General features: G+C 44.1%; 1 protein-coding gene across 1 annotated transcript; it reads right to left on the bottom strand.

The window, feature by feature from the left end:
- Positions 1–5,993: 5,993 nt before the first annotated feature.
- Positions 5,994–22,460, bottom strand: LOC116517517 (cytochrome P450 3A24-like). The gene is made up of 13 exons (XM_032230509.1): positions 22,141–22,460; positions 19,361–19,454; positions 18,619–18,671; positions 17,141–17,240; positions 15,584–15,697; positions 14,503–14,591; positions 14,160–14,308; positions 12,257–12,384; positions 11,402–11,480; positions 10,030–10,190; positions 9,574–9,800; positions 8,361–8,523; positions 5,994–7,196 (listed from the first exon to the last, which is right to left on the bottom strand). The coding sequence occupies exons 1-13, from the start codon at positions 22,443–22,445 to the stop codon at positions 7,101–7,103; spliced, it is 1,758 nt and encodes a 585-aa protein (XP_032086400.1). The 5' UTR covers positions 22,446–22,460; the 3' UTR covers positions 5,994–7,100.
- Positions 22,461–23,949: the final 1,489 nt, after the last annotated feature.

The following is a 23,949-nucleotide window of genomic DNA, read 5'->3' as shown; positions in this document are numbered from 1 at the left end:
CTTCAGTTTCCTCCCTTGGTCCCTTCCCGTTATTTATCTCTCATTCTCCAATCAAGTTTTAAAAGAGAAGTTTTGGAAACAGTCACTCTATGCGTTGGCATCCAGGGGTGGGCTGCTGGGGGTACGCAGGGGTTCGGGAGAACCTCTAGCTAAGATTCTGTGCAGTTTGGAGAACCCCCCAAATCCAACTCCTGGCTGGCCCTGCCCACCCACCCCACCGCTCCCAGGAGTCCCCACGTGGCCCGTTTTGGATGCAGGTAAGGGCAGGGCGTGCGTGGAGGCTCGGGGAGGGAAAAAGACGGGCCTACTGAAAGTTTGGGAAGGCCGAAAATGGGCCACTCTGTTCTATTCTATTCTATTCTATTCTATGCTACTCTACTCTACTCTACTCTACTCTACTCTACTCTACTCTACTCCACTCCACTCCACTCCACTCTATTATTCTACTCTACTCTATTCTATTCCTATTCTTCTCTACTCTGCTCTATTATTCTATTCTATTCTATTCTATTCTATTCTATTCTATTCTATTCTATTCTATTCTATTCTACTCTACTCTACTCTACTCTATTCCACTCCACTCCACTCCACTCCACTCACTCTACTCTATTATTCTACTCTACTCTACTCTACACTACTCTACTCTATTCCTATTCTACTCTACTCTGCTCTATTATTCTATTCTATTCTATTCTTATCTATTCTTCCTACTCTATTCTATTCTATTCTATTATTCCTATTCTATTCTACTCTATACTCTACTCTACTCTATTCCATTATTCTATTCTATTCTATTCTACTCTACTCTACTCTACTCTACTCTACTCTACTCTACTTATTTATTTATTTATTTATTTATTTATTTATTTATTTATTTATTTATTTATTTATTTATTTATTTGTCTTGTATGCCACCCACTCCCGGAGGACTCCGGGCGGCTCACAAAAGACAAGGGAAAGGGGGGAATGAGACAAAGACAACATATTAAAAACAGAACCAACATTCGCAATTTCTGTGGAAGTAGATGCTTCTCAGCTCCCCCCAGCCTGCTGGAACAGCCAGGACTTGGTGGCTTTGCGGAAGGCCGGGAGGGTAGTAAGGGTCCGGACCTCAACAGGGAGCTCGTTCCAGAGGGCCGGAGCTGCAACAGAGAAGGCTCTCCCCCGGGGAGTCGCCAGCCGACATTGGCTGGCAGATGGAATCCGGAGGAGACCCAACCTGTGCGATCTAATTGGTCTGAGAGAGGTAATCGGCAGGAGGCGGTCTCTCAGGTACCCAGGTCCGATGCCATGTAGGGCTTTATAGGTAGCGACCAGCACCTTGAAGCGGATTCGGAGACTGATAGGTAGCCAGTGCAGCTCGCGGAGGATAGGTGTAACGTGGGTGTACCTTGGTGCACCCACAATCGCTCTTGTTCCTGTTCCTGTTCCTGTTCCTGTTCCTGTTCCTGTCCCTGTCCCTGTCCCTGTCCTCTCCTCTCCTACCCTACCCTACCCTACCCTACCCTACCCTCTCCTATCCATAGTCCCATTTTAAAAGAAGTGCAAAGCAGGGACAGAAGGACAGCCACCCTTTGGGTTTCTGGAGCACATTAGGGGCCCGCAGGTTTTGGCATCCATTCTACCACCAGGCCATTGTGCCACACAGAAACAATTAGGGATTTTTAGAAGGACTCCCCCGATATGCAAATTGCTTCCCTTCCCGTCCAACTCCTTAGGAGATTCACACACACACACACACACAACACACGCTATCCATGTCTCCTGCTCCCTCCCAACTAATTCACAGCGTTCTGACTCACCGTAAGGAGGAGAGTCTGCAAAATTTCAAGGAGGAGAAGGAGGAGGAGGAGGAGGCAGGCAGCCCCCTTTCCAGAGTAACAAATGTTATTAAAAGGCATTAGCTTTCCTAAGCCACGGCTACCGCTCACAAAAGCCTGGGCTTTTTAATAATAAAGGAAAAAAAAACGTGTTACTTGGGGAAAAGCGCCTACCACCGGTATCCGTTTTTGGAGAAGGCAGGCCGAGGCGGGATAAGGAGCAGACCATGAATAATGCAGGAGAAATATTGTGCAGGTGGCTATGCCTGCTTAAGCTCATTTGGTTTGAGAACGACATTGAAAAGGAGGCTAAGTCCTCGGCTAGAAGCTCTCTTATGATACTTGAAGAACACGGCAGAAGATTATTTCGGAGCTGGGGTGGGTTGGGGGAGAAAGAATTGGAGTCAAGGGCGGAGATCTGCTTATTTGAGCCGGGCATGGAAGGACCTGCGTTCTCCAAGAGAAGGTGGCAATATCACCTTATAGAAGGCTGGTTTAAGCTATTGCTTGGTTGTGTACTACCAAGTCAGAGTAAATCTTTAGCAGCCACAAAGAGGGACCTTCTCCATGACAATCTCTCCCTAGCCTGGTTTTTCTATTCTATTCTATTCTATTCTATTCTATTCTATTCTATTCTATTCTATTCTACTCTACTCTACTCTACTCTACTCTACTCTACTCTATTCTATTCTATTCTGTCTTCTCTTCTCTTCCCAATTCTCTTCCCTCTTCTTCTCTTCTATTTCTTTTTCTCTTCTCTTCCTTATTCTAGTCTATTATCTTCTTTTTTCTTCTCTTCCCAATTCTCTTCCCTCTTCTCTTCCTTCTTCTGTTCTATTCTGTCTTCTCTTCTTTTCTCTTCTCTTCCCAATTCTCTTTCCTCTTCTCTTTTTCTCTTCTATTTCTTTTTTTCTTCTCTTCCTTATTCTAGTCTATTATCTTCTTTTCTCTTCTCTTCTCTTCCCTCTTCTCTTCTTTTCTCTTCTGTTTTCTCTTCCAAATTCTCTTCTCTCTTCTCTTTTTCTATTCTATTCCTTATTCTCTTTTCTTCTCTCCCTTATTCTAGTCTATTATCTTATTTTCTCTTCTCTTCTGTTCTCTTCCCTCTTCTCTTCTCTTCCTTATTCTCTTCTCTTCTTTTCTCTTCTCTTCCAAATTCTCTTCCCTCTTCTCTTTTTCTATTCTATTCCTTATTCTATTCTATTCTTTATTCTCTTTTCTTCTCTTCCTTATTCTATTCTGTCTTCTCTTCTCTTTTCTCTTCCCAATTCTCTTCCATCTTCTCTTCTATTCCTTCTTCTCTTCTCTTCTCTTGATTTTAATGGTTCTTTCAACCCCGAGGGAGAATTTTTGATATTGTCAGATGCCCGAGGCCAGAAAAAAAACAGGAGCGGGCCAGAGGTCACTGTTTAAATCATTAAACAAACAAGCAGAGGATAGGGTGGGGGTGGAGATACAGAAATTCAGTTGCAGCTCTCTCTGTGCCTTTCAGCTCTTCCGGTTCCAGCTGGTAGCTGGCAACAGTTGTTGGCCTACTGCGATTTGGCATGTGCTTAAAGTAAATCAACTTCGCTGTTGGGCAAGGTAGGGGAAGGGTTCCTTAGGAAGGAGGAATGCAGAATTCTGCAGCTGGCACGCAAATGTTTTTGTCCTTTCACCTGTTGTTCAATTCCCTTTGGCAAAAGTTCACTTCCTTGTTTTCACTGTGTCACCCTGGCAAGACGATTGGCAAACAAGCGCTGCCTTTTTTTTTAACCACGTGTGTTGGGTGTGTGGTCTGATGCAATTGGGACCGGAAACAAGGGTGCGGTCATTCAACGGTGTGGTTGTTAACGGAGGCATCACAGGTCTGGAGCTGATTTTACTCGGGGTGGGGTGTTTTTTTTTGGCAAGGAAACCACTGTAGACATTAAATGACACTTTAGGGGACCACAGCCGATGGCCCACTGGCTTCCCCAATGTCTTTGCTTGTCAGAAACCAGCTGGGAAGGTTGCAAAAGTTGATCCCATGACTGCCAGAGGCTGCAATTGTCATAAATGCGACCCAGTGGTCAAGTTCCCAGCTTACAATTACTTATAAGTGTGAAAACAGCAATGAATTTCCAGGACTTGGGGTGAACCTGAGCCAGAAGTGGGATTCAGCAGGTTCTGACCAGTTCTGGAGAACCGGTAGCGGAAATTTTGAGTAGTTCAGAGAACCAGCAAATACCACCACTGGCTGGCCCCACCCCCATCTATTCTCTGCCTCCTGAGTCCCAGCTGATCAGGAGGGAATGGGGATTTTGCAGTATCCTTCCCCTGCCATGCCCACCAAGCAGTTGTTTCCAATGCTCGTCCCCAAAACTGGACTGAGCCCCACGGGTCAATCTTTTGTGCCTTTGCGTCCAAACAGCTCACACCTTCCTGAACCCGAATCTCTTCCCGAGAACAGATTCATCTTCATCCGAAACGGCTCCATTTAAAACAGAGGAAACTTGCTAGCTCAGGTTATTGCTGACCTTATCTTGCTCCGGCATGCTGTTGTGTCAGATAAATCAACTTTTTTTTTATGACTATGTAATCTTTTCTGCGCATGGGAGAGCTGTGACAGGTGCCAGATAAAATAGCTTTGGGTAATAAAGTTGTCTTTTAAATAAGAAAGTACATAATCACACGCCTACTTCCCAATATAACCGGAGCGGTTTAAAGATGCAGGGTTTTTCCTAGGCGGGGAAAGAGCCCCGAAGAAATGTTTCTTTGATTCTCAGTCTCAGATTTTATTAAAAACTACTTTTTCTCCAGCTATTCAATCAGCAAGTGAAATTTGTCTTTAAATCCAGGTTAGATCCTGGCAGCTATGGCAGAGATTATTTACTCAGTCCCTAAAAAAAACCCATATCCAGAGTTTTCTGGATAACCCAAATAGAACCTATCACCATGGATTAACTATTTCTGCTTGGCTTCATTAAGGTTGCTGGCACGGATTTTGCTTTACCTTTTTTAAGAAAAATAAAATAAAATTATCTATATCTATATATCTATATCTATATATCTATCTAGATCTAGATAGATAGATAGAGATAGATATAGCTGTATTTTTTATATTTTTAACTCATTTTTAATCTATTTACAATCTATAAATAAATATTTTAATGTTTTAACTCATTTTTAATCTTCTCTCTCTCTCTCTCTCTATATATATATATATATATGTGTGTGTGTGTGTGTGTGTGTGTGTGTGTGTTTGTGTGTTGCATTTGTGCTGATAAATAAATAAAGGGAGACTAGTATAGATCTATTTCAAGCTATTTAGCTCTTATCAGCTAGCCATACCCTTATTTATCAGCACAAATACAACACACACACACACACACAAAATCAATCAATCAATCAATCAATCTATCTGTCTGTCTATCTATCTATCTATCTTGTATTTGTGCTGATAAATAAATAAAGGGAGACTAGTATAGATCTATTTCAAGCTATTTAGCTCTCATCAGCTAGCTATACCCTTACTGCGATTGGAACCTGTGCTGTATTGCATCTTAGGCAGATGTGTTAACCATTAAGCCACAGAGTTCCTCTCCTTATCAGGAGCCAGGGAGATAAGGAGAGGAACTCTGTGGCTTAATGGTTAACACATCTGCCTAAGATGCAATACAGCACAGGTTCCAATCCCAGTAAGGGTAGGGCTAGCTGATGAGAGCTAAATAGCTTGAAATAGATCTATACTAGTCTCCCTTTATTTATCAGCACAAATACAACACACACACACACACGTTTATATTTAACTCATTTTTTATCTATTTTCAATCTGTATATAAGTATTTATATATTTGTAACTCATTTTTCATCTATTTTCAATCTATATATACTTTTATATTTTAACTCATTTTTAATTTATTTTCTATTTATATATACATATAGGTATGTTTGTATTTTTAACTCATTTTTAATCTATTTTCAATCTATATTTACGGTAAGTATTTTTATATTTTTAACTCATTTTAAATCTAGTTTTAATCTAGACCGGACTTTTACAAAAGCACATATGGTGTGGCTACCATTTAGTTTAGATACATTTTAAGAATAGAACAAGCCAGGATTTTTAAGAATGGGGAAAAGGAGAAAGAGACAGCACTCGGTAGCAGAGAGTTCATCCAAGCCATTGAAGCAGCAGAAAATGGAAGAGGATACTGCAAACAGACAGTTTATTCCAGTAAGTAACTCAACTGCAGTTGCCTTAACAGATACATTTAATTGATGTGAGTCATTTACAAGCCAAACTTGAAAACAAACAGCATGTAGAACTGTCTTCCTCCTCTCAGAATTAACGGGTTGCTTCCTTTTGGACAGCAGGGCAAAAACTGGTTTTGCAGGCATCTAAAATTGTACCTGAGCACAATAGGTAACATTTCGGTCTTCTAACCTAGCCGTATCTTAAGACTTCTTCAACCACGGTGCCAAGATCTTTCTCCCAAAATAGAAATGTTTCCCTCCAGGCCTAAACCTTGTTATGTCATCTGATCGACACCCAGAAGGCGTTGTGTAATGGAATGAAGTCACCTTGTGTGGTGAGCATTATTCCAGGTCTTGAGAAATGGCTCGGTGGAGGACATCTACTTCCCGTGTAGAAAGTCCCGCGTTTAATATCTGTCATTTCCTGGTGAGATTGAAGCTGACGACAAACTCAGGGGTTTCCCCTGATACTTTGCAATGACTGTCCTATTCAACAGTTGTGTTCAGACAGGATGCTAGCATGGTTTTTATTGTGAAATCTATTCAGGACCAACAGGTGCTTTTCCTATCTCCAAGTACAGCAGCCTCTTTTATTTATTTCATCGCCTTTCTACCCCAGCAGTCAAGGAGCCCAGAGGGAGCCTGCAGGGAGATGAAGTAGGAACTGTCTTTCGCAGAAGAAGAACGAAACTTAAGAGAGGACTCAGAAAGTTGCGCTGGTACACAACAGGGCCCCTTGGATGCTTGTGGCATGAGTCACTCCAAATGAAGTGATGTGTGTATTGAATAATCAGGTTTATTATTATTATTTTAAAAGAGAAGACAGTTGGGATCCCAAGATTAACTGGCATGCCCAACCTTCCTTGAAAACAGCGTGGGAAAATGTCTAGATGGGCATTTGATTCTATAGATTCAGATTGCTGCTGTTATGTGACATGAAGGCCCAACAGGAAGGAAGGGAGGAAGATGGAGGGGGAGAGAGGAAGGGAGAAAGGGAGGGAGGAGGGAGGGACGAAGGAACAAAGGAAGAACACCACTGCCTCTTTGCAGACTCCAGAATGACTACTCCCCATCTTTCACAACGACTCTGGGCACCAACTTCAACATGATGGGCTTCTTCGTCTTGAGAAATCCTCTGTCGTCCAGCTCCATGGGGATCTTATCCATTGACCAAAAGAAAGGGAGATAGAAAATCACAGGCATGGGATTAATCAGAAGTGATTCCACTAACCAGGTGACCACCAAGAACCACGTTTTACATACATGCAGGGGTGAGATTCAGCCGGTTTGGACTGGTTTGTGCAAACTGGTTGTTATGATTTTGTGCAGTTCGGAAAACCGGTAAAATGAACCAGTGGCTAACCCCACCACATATAGCCCCACACTGCCCTACCCCGCCCTAGACCCTCCAGCTAATCACCTGCTCTATGCACTAAAGGTAAGCATGCTACTCGCTCCCACTTTGCCTCGGGTCGGGGCCCAGGGATATGACGTTCCCCAGATCCAGCCTTGCCCCGGGACTCTGCTCGCATGCTGCCCCCCACACCTGGCCTCAAACTACATTTTACATGGGATGAATCCCACCACTGCATACACGCCTTTTCCTATGCTTACACAATGCCTCAGTTAGTAATTAGTAATTTAGTAATTTAATAAATTTGTATGCCGCCCAATCCCGTAGGACTCCGGGCGGCTTACAGAGACAAGATAAAAGTTAAACAAGTTAAAAATAGAAAGATAAACAATTTAAAAACAACACACCATACATTCCGTCTTGGTGGGGCTGGACCTTGTTCGTGAGGTCAACAGCCCCAGGCCTGCCGGAACAGCCAGATATTCGTGGCTTTTCGGAAGGCCGAGAGAGTGGGAAGGGTCCGGATCTCTACGGGTAGATCGTTCCACAGGGCCGGAGCAGCTACAGAGAAGGCCCTCCCCCGAGGGGCCGCTAGCCGGCATTGTCCGGTCGACAAGTTATATTTTGTTCAACTCAAATACTCCCCCCCCCCCCCCACACACTGTCTGTGTTGTAATTCTTACAACACTTCACTAGGGGCTTCACGCTGCTGTGAGTAGCAAATAAGACTCTATTCTCAGTAAGATGTAGAAGCAAAACCTAGGTGTTGGAGTACACAGACAGACAGACAGACAGACAGGATCGACCTGATAAGATAACCCTGTCTTTCCAAAGAGATCTTGCTTTCCCGTTCCTCACCTCCTCGTGTCTTTGAACAAGACATAGATGTGAGATGGAAAAAAATCGGTTGAGTAAACTCTTTAGCGGACGAGCGGGAAGCAGCGTCCAACCCAAGTTGTAAAACTCACCGGGGTTTCTTTGCAGGTTTCGAAGCGAAATCTTTGCAGCGCGACCACCAGGCCCATTTTCAGCACCAGGAGGGCGAAACGCATAGCGATGCAGTTCCTGGGACCCGCCCCGAAAGGGAGGAATGCATAGGGCTCCAAGCTCTCTTTGTTCTCTTTGCTAAACCTATTGGTGGAAATCAGAAAAGAGTCACGGCTGAGTAAAGCTACTATTCCCAATAGTCTGTACCTCGGTTCTGTAAGTAAGACAACACCTTTCCCTCCTTCACTACCGGATAAACTGGAGTGAGACCAAGTGTTTGCAGAGAGAGATTATTGGAGTTCAGTGGCTAAACTGATGTGGTGGAATGTAGACTTGATTCCCTGGTGGCAGGGGCTGCATTTCAGAGGACCCAAAGACTGAAATGTATATGGTTTGGTTGGCGGGAAGAGAATTAAGGCAGCCCTTCTGTACTAATTCTCAGAGTATTTTAGGAGAAGAGTGGGCATAGCTGGGGAGGTCTAAGTTCAACCCCATAACCTCCGTTCACCCTTATCTGGTGCCAATTTGGTGTTGAACTTAAGTTTTTGGCTTGAGCAATAAATCTCAACTGCAACTTAACGTATGTTCTGATTCTCCGCCTCTGACAAGTATATTTTTAATGATGCAAGTAGATGCTTTAGTTTGGCAAGATTCTGTCTACAGGTGAGGAATTGCAAAGAGAAGTGTTTAGAAGTAGTCTCTGCTTAATTAATTTGGATTTCTCAGGATGTTATGCCCAAGAATCCTTGAGTCTACTACGGCATCCAATTAGTGACAGCTATGATGTAGGGTCAATGAGGCCCATTTCTCCTATTTTGACCCCTATTTTGGCGCCACGGTTCAAGGAGGGGAATCTTTTCTAAGATGGCAGATTAAATATAATTATTTCCTGTACTTTTACTCTTCTCCTCCTCTCAGTGTGGCTGGATGCCAGCTGCCCTCCAGCTTTTTGTTCAGTTGTTCGAACATTAAACCAAGCCATTGTCTCAGCTGCTACAGTCAACGTAGGCATCGTTCTCTCCCATGGAGTTAATTAAGTTCCACGCACAGGTTTATGGATGTGGATCGTAAAATAAGCCCTGTGTGACTTTGCAAGATGTCGAAGAATGATCCGCGTCTCATTTGAGAAGTTACCACTGATGTCCTCACGCCGTTGTGTCTCTTATTCACTCGGTTTCAGAAGGACATACATACCTTTCAGGCCTGTACTCTTCGGGTTCAGGCCAATATTCGGGGATCCGGTGTAGGACGTAAGCGGGAATCAAAACCACGGTTCCCTTTGGGATGGTCACTCCATGGACTTCCACTGTCTTCTTGCAAATTCTCTCAAGCCGTGTCCCCGGAGGGTAAAGGCGGAAAGTTTCATTCACCACCATATCGAGATATTCCATTTGATGGAGGGCGTCATAGGTGGGAGGGGCCTGCGGGAAAGGCCAAAACAAGACAAAATAAAGTAATAAGGCAATCTAGTATATAAGAAATAACCAGCTGTTAAACTGGGAAGATTCCTGTACTATAGGCAGAACATAATAAAGTAGTTACTTTGAACTCTGTATGTGTCGGTCTGGTTTTTTTGTCCCTGGCAGCTCCTAAAATGATCTCCCCTCAACCAAGAGAGTCACAGAGCCCACCCACCCAAAAGAGTCTTACCCTATTAGGAAAGGTTTCATTGATCTCTTGGTACAATTTCTCTTGGACATCGGGATGCACCGCCAGGCAATAAGACATGAAGCTGAGGGAAGTCCCGATGGTCTCATAGCCACCGAAAATAAAAAAAATGGACTGGGCCAAAATCTCTTTGTCTGTTAAAGCTGTCGGGCGAGAAAGAAAGCACAGAAGAAGCTTGTGATCATCCTCGCCACATTCATTCTCACACCACACATACACAACAGCAAATATCTCACATTGACTTGTGGCTTTCAGGGTAACCCAATTATCCAGGGGATCTGATTTGATCAACAACTTTAAACAGCTTTCTGTGTGTGTGTGTGTGTCTGTCTGTCTGTCTGTCTGTCTCCCTCCCTCTCTCTGTCTGTCTCTATTTCTCTCTTTCTGTCTCTGTCTCTCTCTGTCTCCCTCTCTCTCTGTCTCTCTCTCTCTGTCTCTTTCTCTGTTTCTCTCTGTCTGTCTGTCTCTCTCTGTTTCTCTCTCTTTCTCTCTCTCTCTGTCTCTGTCTGTCTCTGTCTGTCTCTCTCTGTCTCTCTCTCTCTCTGTCTCCCTCTCTCTCTGTCTCTCTCTGTCTCCCTCTCTCTGTCTATCTCTTTCTCTGTTTCTCTCTGTCTGTCTCTCTCTCTGTTTCTCTCTCTCTCTTCTCTCGGTCTCTCTGTCTCTCTCTGTCTGTCTCTGTCTGTCTCTCTCTGTCTGTCTCTCTGTCTGTCTGTCTCCCTCTCTCTCTGTCTCTCTCTGTCTGTCTCTCTCTCTGTTTCTCTCTCTCTGTCTCTCTCTGTCTCTCTGTCTCTCTCTGTCTCCCTCTCTCTTTGTTTCTCTCTCTGTGTGTGTTTGTGTGTGTGTCTGTCTCTGTCTCTCTGTCTCCCCCTCTCTCTGTCTCTCTCTGTCTGTCTCTCTCTCTGTCTCTCTCTCTCTCTCTCTGTCTCCCTCCCCCCCTCTCTTTGTTTCTCTCTCTCTCTGGGGGTGTGTGTCTGTCTCTCACTCTCTGTTTCTGTTTCTGTCTGTCTCTGTGTCTCTGTCTCCCTCTCTGTCTCTGTTTCTGTCTATCTGTCTCTCTCTCTCTCTTTGCCTCCCTCTGTCTGTCTCCCTCCCCCTCTCTCTTTGTCTCTCTCTCTGTGTCTCACTCTGTCTGTCTCCCTGTCTCTATCTGTCTCTTTCTCTGTCTGTCTGTCTGTCTGTCTCTCTCTCTCTCTGTTTTTCTTCAGTGATGTTGTAACTTTGAACAGTCACTAAGTGGCTGTAAGTCAAGGATTACCTGTATAGTTCATTCATCTTCTCTCCCAGTGCCCCGTGGTATTAGCATCATCAAGCAACTTTATATCTAATTTTTCAAGTGCAAAACCTGTGACTTTACCTTTCTCTGCATTTGGGTCCTTAGAGGAGTTAGCTGCTGCTTGTGCATCCATCATGAGCTGAAGAAAATCGACTCGGTTCTGGAATGGTAGAGAGAACGAAAAACAGTCATTGATGGGTCCAACTGTCCACTGCATACTTAGAAGGGGTGTCTTTGGTGCTCTCTAAGCTTGGTTGTTTTCTTGCAGATGTTTCATGACCCAACTAGGGAACATCATCAGTGCTAGAAGGGAGGGGGGTTTGCAGGGAGGAGGAGGAAGAAGAAGAGAGGAGGAAGAAGAGGAAGAGGAGGAGGATGAAGAACAATAGAAAAGGAGGAGGAGGAAGAGGAGGAAGAGGAGGAGGATGACGACTGTGGGGTCCTTGGTGCTGATGAAGTTACCTAGTTGGGTCATGAAATGCCTGCAAGAAAACAAGCAAGCTCAGAGAGCACCAAGGACCCCACAGTCTCTGTTTCTTCTTCTTCTTCTTCTTCTTCTTCTTCTTCTTCTTCTTCTTCTTCTTCTGCTGCTGCTGCTGCTTCTCCTCCTCCTCCTGCTCCTCCTGCTCCTCCTCCTCCTCCTCCATCACCACCACCACCACCTCCTCCTCTTCCTTGCAAACACCACTCCCTCCTAGAACACTGATGATGCTACCTAGTTGGTTCATGAAACGTCTGCAAGAAAACAAGCAATCTCAGAGAGCACCAAGGACCCTTCACTTCAACCCTGAGCTACCAATGTTCTCCTTCATCAGAATCTGTTTGGAAGTTCTGAAACCTGCTCGGAACACGCAAACATAGCCTGAGCCCACACAACCCCGGGCTCACGAGGGCCCCGGAAGAAGAGCAAGGACGAGAGGAAAAGCCCAGACTGACCGTGTGGTCCTTCTTTTGACGATCTTCTTTGATTTTCTTCAAGACCCCGAAGAAGAAGTCGATGGAAGACTTTGGGAAGATGGTAAAGTTGAGTTTATCCAGCAACGGGGTAACGAATGGGAAAAGGACTGGGGAGAGGCGTGGGGTGGGAAGAAAAGCAAACACATCACTCAACCGAGCTGCAACACAACGACAAGAAAAAAAAAAACAGTAGGAGCCCCCGCCACCCCCCCAATGAGCTTTGTGGAGGAGAGAGATTCGAGCAAAATTGTAGTTACACCAGAAGGTAACCATCATGATTGAGGCGGCCTAAAATTGTTCCAGTCAGTAAATAAATAAATAAATGATGTTTAATAAAGTTACCAGCTTGAACAGTTAGTACAATAGCCATAGCACTTAAGATTTATAGACCACTTCATGGTGCTTTTACAGCCCTCTCTAAGCAGTTTACAGAGTCAGCATATCGTCCCCAACAATCTGGCTCCACATTTTACCCACCTCGGAAAGGACGGAAGGCTGAGTCAACTTGGAGCCTGGTGAGATTCGAACTGCCAAATTGCAGTCAGCTAGCAGTCAGCAGAAGTAGCCTGCAGTACTGCACTCTGACCACTGTGCCACCATGGCCCTTCTTTCCTCCCTCCCTCCCTTCCTCACTCCCTCCCTCCCTTCCTTCCTGCCTGCCTTCCTTCCTTCCTTCCTTCCTTCCTTCCTTCCTTCCTTCCTTCCTTCCTTCCTTCCTTCCCACTTAGCACCTAGACTTGTATCCCACTTCACAGTGCTACACAGCCCTCTTTAAGGGGTTTACAGAGTCAGCCTCTCTTGCCCCCAACAATCTGGGTCCTCCTTTGACCCACCTCTGAAGGATGGAAGGCTGAGTCAACTTTGAGCCTTGTGAGATTAGAACTGCCCAAATTGCAGTCAGCTGGCAGTCAGCAGAAGTAGCCTGCAGTACTATGTTCTAACCAATGCGCCCTCATGGCCCTTCCTTCCTTCCTTCCTTCCTTCCTTCCTTCCTTCCTTCCTTCCTTCCTTCCCTCCCACTTAGCACTTTCCAGCCTTCTCTAAGCGGTTTACAGAGTCAGCCTCTTGCCCCCAACAATCTGGGTCCTCATTTTACCCACCTTGGAAGGATGGAAGGATGAGTCAACCTTGAGCCGGTCAGTATTGAACTCCTGGCAGTGGGCAGAGTTAGCCTGCAATGCTGCATTGTAACAAATGCGCCGCTATGGCTTCCTTCCTTCCTTCTTTTCTTCCTTCCTTCTTTCCCAAGCTATACCAGACTTATATACCGCTTCACGGTGCTTTTACAGCCCTCTCTAAGCAGTTTACAGAGTCAGCCTCTCTTGCCCCCAACAATCCTCATTTTACCCACCTTGGAATGATGGAAGGCTGAGTCCACCTGGCGCCTGGTGAGACTCGAACTGCCAAATTGCAGGCAGCTGGCAGTCAGCAGAAGTAGCCTGCAGTACTGCCCTCTAACCACTGCGACACTAAGCTTTCTTCTACCCAACAGATTCCTAAATTACTGTCGCCACTGTTACCAACACAGACTTGGGAAGGAAGACCTTGGGTGATCCTAGTTTAGGGTAAGAAGTTCTAAAGTTCTAATCAAGAATCTCAGATTCTGGAGAGCTAATGTGAGACAGTTGCCAAACAACCTTTCTCAACCACAAAACACACTTCCTAATTTTTCTTCCTCCTTTATTTCAACTAACACTTAACCAAACGATTAAAAAAGAAAGAAAAATGGGAGGGAACATGGGAATTTTACAACGATATCATCTGAATCCTCCATAAAAACGTCAAGCATGAAGGGTGGCCCATAAGGAGGGCCTTTGCAGCAAGCGGCCAAGATGCAGAGCAGAGATCTTGTAGGTCTTTGTGGCCTACAAAGAGATCTTACCAGCCAAGATTAAAACAGGGCTGAGGAAGCTAAATCTGAGGAACTTCTTCATGTGCACCACCATGGGATCGTCGGGATGGTTGAGGGAATCAATGTTGACACTGAATGAGGTGCTGGTTACCACATCCAAACTGTAGGCTGAAAAGATCCTGGAGGGATGAAGGAGAGGTAGCATAGTGTGAAGGTTCAACCATTAGAAGCCACCCCACGGTGCATTCAATGGACGATCTCAGGGAATCCTTAACAGATGCACACGGGATTCCACGTATTATGGAAAATGTGAATCCATTTGGATCACAATTTTGGATGACAGATTCCCCTTAATCTCACCGATATTACTTACAGCTTCATATCTATGGTTTCATCATTCTCCACTTTCTTCTGAATGTTCTTCTCCAAGATTTCATTGTAATGGTTGATGATGGGCATCATCTGAAAGGAAGACCAAAGGACAAGATACTTGAAGACACTTTGTAGAATGAACGCAACAAGTCAGCTCAGATAGCATTTTTTATTTTATTTTTTATTTTGAACACTTAAACACATTGACAAAAACATATACAACATTTAGACATCACATCGGAACGTCACATTCCTCCTTATAGCAGATATCTATCAGTCCATCTTTAAGTACACTATTTCCCTCTCAATACATTTCTATTCAATTTTACACTTTTAATCCCCTTATTTCATTCTCTTTTACTTATCAATCTATCTTTGGCTATTTACACCAGACAGTCTTTGTTATTCTTCTACTAGTATACCATTTTCCCTAGATTTATAAATCCTATCCTTCTTAGACTTTTGCCACTAATTTCTACTGCATCTATAATGCAAACTACTTTTTTTTCAGGTGCTGATTTCTTATTTCTATCCTCCAACCACCTGTACTATTTTTCCCAAATTAGATAATACTCCGATTCTTCCTTTCCTTGGAAAGGAAGTTTATCCATCTCAGCACATTCTAGGATCTTCCGCATTATTTCACTTTCTCTCGGTATCGTATTGTTCTTCCATCCGATAGCCATTTCCAAACCATAAGCGCTAGGCAACTTCAACCTGAGTTACTTGCTTCTGTGTGAAACTTCTGAAAACTTATTTAAAATGTAGCTCTTATTATAATCTTAAATTTCACAGCTTGCGGACTTGATAGCTGTTTCTTCGTTGGTTTTAAGCACTGAGCACGCCGTGATATTAAACTAGATCCCATTCATTGAGGCTCATGGATCATAACAACAGACAAAGGTTATCCAGTTATAAAATTCTGCAAAGATTTATGAAGACGAGCAGAATTCAGCTCATTTTCATAGAGAGAACTTGCAAAGCTCCATCATTCCAAAGCTGGAATGGGAATGGCTGGGTTTTCTCCAGGCAACGCAAAAATCCAACGTAATTCCAAAAGGCATCCAAAGGTCATCTCTTACCTCCTTCAGCCTCCCACTGGTGAATGTGGGAGACAAGGCACTGCGAATCCTCTTCCACTGCTCATCCACAACGACGGTCATGGCGGTGTCCAGATTTCCATTCAGCCCAAAGTCCTGAATAAGGTGAAATAGCAAGAAAATTAAAAAAAAAAACCATAAATGCCTCATGTTGTTCTTCTCAGTCCTTTCTTTTCAATTTGCTGTCTTCTTAACTATTCTATCTATGCCTCTATCTATCATTATCTATTATATCTATCTATCATTCTCAATCTAAATCTCAATGTCAATCTCAGCCTCTCTCTCTATCTTTCTATCTCTCTCTCTCTCTCTATCTCTATCATCTATCTATCTATCTATCTATATATCTATCTATCTATCTATCTATCTATCTATCTATCTATCTATCTATCTATCATCTATCTATCCATCTACAATTATCAATATCTATCTGTCAATTATCATCTTTATATCCATCTATCTCTATTATCTATTTCTATATCATTAGATCTATCCATCATCTATCTATCTATCTATCTATCTATCTATCTATCTATCTATCTATCTATCTATCTATCTATATCAATATCAGGCTCTATCTATCTATCTATCTATCTATCTATCTATCTATCTATCTATCATCTATCTATCCATCTACAATTATCAATATCTATCTGTCAATTATCATCTTTATATCCATCTATCTCTATTATCTATTTCTATATCATTAGCTCTATCTATCTATCTATCTTTCTATCTATCTATCTATCTATCTATCTATCTATCTATCTATCCATCATCTATCCATCATCTATCTATCTATCTATCTATCTATCTATCTATCTATCTATCTATCTATCTATCTATATCAATATCAATATCAGGCTCTATCTATCTATCTATCTATCTATCTATCTATCTATCATCTATCTATCTATCATCTATCTATCTATCTATCTATCTATCATCTATCTATCTATCTATCTATCTATCTATCTATCTATCTATCTATCTATCCATCCATCTACAATTATCAATATCTATCTGTCAATTATCATCTTTATATCCATCTATCTCTATTATCTATTTCTATTTCATTAGATCTATCCATCTATCCATCTATCCATCTATCCATCTATCCATCTATCCATCCGTCCGTCCATCCATCCATCCATCCATCCATCCATCCATCCATCCATCCATCCATCCATCCATCCATCCATCCATCTATCTATCTATCTATCTATCTCATCTTCTCTATCATCTATCTTCTGTCTGATAGACAGACAGATATCTACTACTATTCTGGAATTCAAGACGGAATTCAAGAGATCTCCAATCTCTTCCACAGCCATTATATGAATTTCAGTTGAGAGAGAGCGACTGGCCCAAAGTCACCCGGGAGGCTTCCAGGATTGAGGGAAACCTTGCACCCAGGTCTTCCCATGCCCATCCCAACACCTAAACCACAATACGTGGCTTGGTCTCCCAAGTTCCCCTGCAGGCCTTCCATTTCTCAGCCCCGGTGAAGTTCTCACAACCTCCAGTTGGGATACCTACCCGGCGATTGGTGAAATAAGTATAGAATTCTTTGACCAGGATGGTTTTAATGAGGGCGGGATCCAAAATGCCCATCACAGGTTGCCGGCCATCAAATATTCTAATTGTCAAAATGAAAAAGGTGTTTTGAAATGTAGGCTTTATCTTTATAAGAAGACAGGATTCAAGGCTTCCTATTTTCCAGCTGAATAATTGGGCAAGCAGAGAACATTGTCCTGATGTTCATTTCTCCACTCAAGGGGGCTGTGTGGGGTTCCTTGGTGCTCTCTGAGCTCGCAAGTTTTCTTGCAGAAATTTCATGACCCAGCTAGGTAACATCATCAGTCCCAGGTACAACACACACATTCCTTTGGATACCAATAAAGTGGGATATCTGTAGCTCAGTGTTGAAGTGAAGGGTCCTTGGTGCTCTCTGAGCTTGGTGGTTTTTCTGCAGATGTTGCATTACCCAAGGTTTCCTGCCTAGGAAGGGGGTTGGACTGAAGACCTCCAAGGTCCCTTCCTACTCTGCTATTGTATTGTATTAACTGTGGGGTCCTTGGTGCTCTCTGAGCATGGTGGTTTTTCTGCAGACGTTGTATTACCCAACTATGGATCATCATCAGGAGCATTGATGATGTTACTTAGTTTGGGTAATGAAACATCTGCAAGAAAACCACCAAGCTCAGGAAGCACCAAGGACCCCACAGTCCTTTTCCTCCTCCTCCTCCTCCTCCTCCTCCACCACCACCACCTCCTCCTCCTTGCAAACACCACTTCCTCCTAGAGCACTGATGATGCTACCTAGTTGGGTAATGAAACGTCTGCAAGAAAACAAGCAAACTCAGAGAGCACCAAGGACCCCACAGTCTCCGTTTCTTCTTCTCCTTCTCCTTCTCCTCCTCTTCTCCTTCTTCTTCTTCTTCCTCCTCCTCCTCCTCCTCCTCCTCTTTCTCCTTCTCCTTCTTCTTCTTCCTCCTCCTCCTCCTCCTCTCTGAAAAACCCCCTCCCTTCTAGCACTGATGATGTTACCTAGTTGGGTCATGAAACATCTGCAAGAAAACAACCAAGCTCAGAGACCACCAAGGACCCTTCACTTCAACCCTGAGCTACAGAGATTCTCCTCTACTGGTATCCAAAGCGGTGTGTGTGTTGCAGCTGTGATTGTGCGCAACTGTTTACCCCTTCAGGGTTCGAGGAAGGGACGAAATAAGGGTGAGGCTCTCAGGAATGACAAGAGGCTATCCAACCTACATCTTTACCCGGCGAGCGAAAACAAATTAAATAATGCAGCTCTTAGTGAATCACGGGGGAGTCATTAATTGAATCCCGCTTTTCCAATGAGTTTCCTTGATGGATGCCAGCTGGAGAGATTGTAAGTGGCCATATTGTGACCCCAGTTGTCCTAAACACAAAGGAATAAGTTTCCTTTCTTATTATTGGACTGTGGGGAAGCTGCAAGCGTTGTAACTGTGAGGAACACCTGCAGGTGAACTTACCCCCAGATCTTGCCGTATTTCTCAAAGCAGGTTTGGTCGAACTTCAAAATACCCTGTCAAATTAAAAGAAGGAGATCCATGAAAACTGGGCCATGCAATCCTTTCTCCAACAAAGCCATTAAAGGTGCTTCAATCCGTAGATCTTGACTCTCTATTGATGTGATGCTTAACGGTTAAACCGAAACAGGGACAAGAGATTCAGAAGGAAGACCAAGGGATTCTAAGGAAGGCAGATGGCTTTGGAGGTAGTCCTCAACTTACAACGGAAGGTCCTAAGCTAAGGACTATCTGTACTAGTAGCCTTTATTCTCCCAAATCTTCTTTTGGGGATGCACAAATCGTCATCCTCGTCTTATAATGACTCCATAATCCCTTGTGGGGTGGAGTCTGAGCAATTGAATGGAGCTAAGTCTTTACTGGCCCGATGCCCTTCCTGTTGCCAATGAGGAGTTTTGTTCAGCAGATTCATTCTCATTGTGCCCAGAGAGAGAAATATCTCCCTCTACCTCCTGAGTCTCTTGGGAATAGGGCGGCATGCAAACCAAATAAAATCTAAATAAATAAATCTAAATCTAGAATTGAACTCACAGCCTCCTGATTGTGAGGCGAGAGCCCTACCTCTTGGCCACTGCCCCACTCCTGACACAAGCCACAATTTAGGAAAGGAATGATTCCTTTTCATCCACACTCATTGGGTTTCCCTTCAAGCTACTAGGGTACGAAACATTACAACAACACTCACATGCCGGTATTTATGGAAAGTTCCGATAAAAGGCAGGGGTCTTGGCCCAGGAATTCCCAACTTCTTAAAGAAATTATATGGCCAGATCCCATAACTGGAAAACAAAACAAAAGAAGATTAGCAGGATAATCCGGAGGACAAGAAGCAATGGGTGGAAACTAATCAAGGAGAGAAGCGATCTAGAACTAAGGAGAAATTTCCTGACAGTGAGAACAATTAATCAGTGGAACAGAAGTTGCCTCCAGAAGTTGTGAATGCTCCAACACTGGAAGTTTTTAAAGAAGATGTTGGATAGCCATTTGCCTGAAGTAGTGTAGGGCTTCCTGCCTAAGCAGGGGGTTGGACTAGAAGACCTCCAAGGTCCCTTCCAACTCTGTTGTTCTAGCTTTCTAATGTCAGAGGGATCTGAACATGGAAAGCTTGGCAGGTGGAGAAGATCAGAGGATCAAATCCACCATCCCCTCCTTGAAGGGCAGCAAAGATGCCCTAGATGTACAGAATAGCAATAGCAATAGCACTTAGACTTATATACCGCTTCATAGGGCTTTCAGCCCTCTCTAAGCGGTTTACAGAGTCAGCATATCGCCCCCAACAGTCTGGGTCCTCATTTCACCCACCCCGGAAGGATGGAAGGCTGAGTCAACCTTTGAGCCAGTGAGATTAGAACCGCTGAACTGCAGATAACAGTCAGCTGAAGTGGCCTGCAGTACTGCACCCTAACCACTGCGCCACCTCGGCTCCTTCCAGAATGGGGAAGAGGACCTTGATGAAGCTATGGAAAAATTATTTCCCAGGTAAAAGGGAAGGAAACTTTTTTTCCCCAATATCTTTTTATTATTTTTACATTTTAAACAATGCAGTACCACGAAGTCGGAGTGACTATGCATTCACATTATATACAGCTAGTCACAACTATTGACAATTAGCCTACTTAATACATTATCCATCCTTCTGTCCAATCACAATATATACAGTTTGTTCCAGTCTCGTCCCCTTGTCTTATACCAGTCATAAAATCTGTTCCAGACTTCAAAATATTCCAATTCCCCTTTATTTTTAAATTCAAGAGTGAGCCAATCTACTTCCGCACAGGCCAACACTTTTCTGATTATATCTAGCTCTGATGGTGCATTTTCTTTTTTCCCAATATTGTGCATAAGTTATGTACATGAATAATTAAATAAAGTGTATCTTTCTTATACCCCTCTGGTATTATACCTAGGAGAAAAATTTCCGGTTTAAACAAGATTTCGGCCTCCCACCATTTGTTCTAACCATGATTGAATCATTTCCCAATAATTTTTCGCCTCAAATAATTGGGAAGGAAACTTTTTTTAAAGTCCGGAAAGGAAGGTGGGACGGGGGAAGTGGTCCAAGCAGACCCCTCCCTGTTGTAGGAGGAGGGAGGGGAGGAAGTCCATCACAATAAGACTTGCAATGACCTGTTATCACAACGGATCTCCAAAAAATTAAATGGAGCAGTTGATTTCCTGGTCCAGTCATGCTAACCGGACTGACATAGAGAGAGTGGCATCGATAGCTATTAATTAGAGCCGAGGTGGCGCAGTGGTTAGGGTGCAGTACTGCAGGCCACTTCAGCTGACTGTTATCTGCAGTTCAGCGGTTCAAATCTCATCGGCTCAAGGTTGACTCAGCCTTCCATCCTTCCGAGGTGGGTGAAATGAGGACCCAGACTGTGGGGGCGATATGCTGACTCTGTAAACTGCTTAGAGAGGGCTGAAAGCCCTATGAAGCGGTATATAAGTCTAACTGCTATTGCTATTGCTAATTAGCCATACAGGGTGACTTTCGGGTATGCCCATCTGGATTGTGCTCTAAGTTCTTCATCTCCTATTCTTTTTTTTTATTAAAAGTTTTAATGAGTTTTACAATTATATACCTTCCGCCTTCCCTCCCGCGCCCCCTCCCATCCCACCTCCCCTCCCACCTCCCCCCCCCAACCTCCCAGAACAAATACAGGGTATAAACCTTTAGCAACCATATACTAAAATAAACTAACTAACTTTAGCGTCATCCCTTGCTTGCACCTTAACTCCTAATCTCCTATTCTTTTTCACGTTAGCTCAAAGCTACTTGGAGTAGTAGAGCAAGAGGAAATTGTCAAGAAAAAGAAGAGAGGCGAGCAAAGGAGAGAGAAAAAGGGAGAAGGGAAGGTAGGGGAAGGGGAAGAGGAGAGGAGAGAAAAGAAAGGAGGAGAGGAGAAAGAGTGGAGGGGCGATGTGAGCAGAAGAAGAGAAGAAAGGAAAAAAGAGAACAGGAGAGGAGATAAAAGAAAGGGAGAGGAGGAGAGAAGGAGAAAAGTTTAATAGAAAAAAAAACCTCAAATCAAATCAAAACTTAACAGAACTACAATATATTAAAAAATCCGGCTCGAAATTCGGCTTTCAGCTACCGAGCGCTCTAATCCCGCTCTGAAAGCGCCCCAGCGTGGAGAGGGAAGAAGTGAGAGGGAAAGGGAAGAGAAGAGAAAACAAGAGAAAGGAGGAGATAGAAGAAGAGGATAGGTGAGGAGAGGAGAGCGGGAAGGAGAAGAAAGGAAGGGGGAAGATAGAACAGGAGAGGAGATAAAAGAAAGGGAGAGGAGAAAAGGAGAAAAGTTTAATAGACAAAAAAACCCCTAAAATCAAATCAAGTCAAGTCACAATTTAAGAGAACTATAATAATAAAAAAAAATCCGCTCGAATTTCCGCTTTTGCGCCACCGAGTGCTCTAATCCCGCTCTGAAAGCGCCTCCCGACCCCCCCCCGACCCCCACCTACAGCATCAGCAGGGTCAGGAACAGCAGGACGAGCGCCCAGGTTTCCAGCGCCCAGCCCAGGACCGGGTCTCCCATGGCGAGCGCTTCTGCAGAGCCTCGGGCGAGCTGGGCAACTTCTGAGCCGCGGCTGGAAGTTCCCGAGGTTTTGTAGCCGCCCTCGGAGAGGAGCCAAGCCCGGGGCTCCTCCTCGGGACGGCCTCCTGGGGCTCCTCCCCGGTAGGACTGCGAGCCCTGGAGCGCCCGGCCGGCCCGGGACAAGGGAGTCCTAACAGCTGGAGGGGGTGGCTCCTTCTCCTCCTCCGTCATTCCTTCTACTTCTCCTTTCTCTTCCTCTCCTCTCTTCCTCTCCTGTCTCCTCCACCATCATTCCTTCTCCTTTTGCTTCCTTCTCTTTCTCCTCCTCCTCCTTTCCTGTCTCCTCCATTATCATTCCTTCTCCTCCTTTCCCTTTCTCCTTCTCTCCTCTCTTCCTTTCCTGTCTCCTCCACCATCATTCCTTCTCCTTTTGCTTCGTTCTCTTTCTCCTACTCTTCCTTTCCTATCTCCTCCACCATCATTCCTTCTCCTCCATCCCCAGTCAATGTCCTCCTCCTCCTCCACCATCGTTCTTTCTCCTCCTCCATCATTCTTTCTCCTCCTCCAGCCTTCCTTCTCCTTCTGCTCCTTCTTCACCTTCTTCTCCACCAGTATTCCTTCTCCATCATCATTCTTCTCCTCCATCATCCTTCAATCTCCTTCTCCTCTTCCTCCTCCATCATTCCTTCTCCTTCTTTCTCTTTCTCCTTTTTCTCCTCTCTTCCCTTCCTGTCTCCTCCTCCATCATTCCTTTTCTTCTTTCTCTTTCTCCTCTTCTTCCCTTCCTGTCTCCTCCTCCTCCATCATTCTTCTCCTCCATCACCCTTTGATCTCCTTCTCCTCTTCCTCCTCCCCCATCATTCCTTCTCCTTCTTTCCCCTTCTCCTTTTTCTCCTCTCTTCCCTTCCTGTCTCCTCCACCATCATTCCTTCTACTTCTATTTTCTGTTCCTCCTTCTCTTAAATCCTCGGCGTGAAACTCTCTTATGATACTTGAAGAACACGGCAGAAGTAACAGAGGTGGAAGGGGCCTTGCAGGTCATCTAGTCCAACTCCCTGCCCAAGCAGGAGACCCTACATCTGCCTCTACCTGGGATCGAACTCACACAACTTCCTGATTGTGAGGCAAGAGCTCCACCTTTAGGCCAGTGCAGAAATTATTTCAGGGCTGGGGTGGGTTGGGGGAGAAAGAATTGGAGTCAAGGGCGGAGATCTGCTTACTTGAGCCGGGCACGGGAGGACCTGCGTTCTCCCAACGAGAAGGTGACAATATCAGCTTATAGAAGGCTGGTTTAAGCTAAGATATTGCTTGATTGTGTACTGCCAAGTCAGGGTAGGCCTTTAGCCACAAAGATGGACCTTCTCCACGACAATCTCTCCCTAGCCTGGTTTCTCAGATCTATTCTACTCTACTCTACTCTACATTCTATTACATTCCTTATTCTCTTCTCTTCTTCTCTACTATTCCTTATTCTCTTCCCTTCCCTCTTCCCTTCTTTTCCTTATTCTATTCTTTTCTGTCTTCTCTTCTCTTCCCTCTTCTCTTCTATTTCTTCTTCTCTTCTCTTCCTCATTCTCTTCTTTTCTCTTCTATTCCCTCTTCTCTTCTATTCTCTCTTCTCTTCCAAATTCTCTTCCTCTTCTCTTTTTCTATTCTATTCCTTATTCTATTCTATTCCTTATTCTCTTTTCTTCTCTTCCTTATTCTATTTTCTTTTCTCTTCTCGTCTCTTCCA

Source organism: Thamnophis elegans, chromosome 14, assembly GCF_009769535.1.
Source record: "Thamnophis elegans isolate rThaEle1 chromosome 14, rThaEle1.pri, whole genome shotgun sequence".
NCBI classification, from domain to species: Eukaryota; Metazoa; Chordata; class Lepidosauria; order Squamata; family Colubridae; genus Thamnophis; species Thamnophis elegans.
Note: the sequence above shows the minus strand (reverse complement) of the source record. Positions and strands in the feature narration are given on the sequence as shown.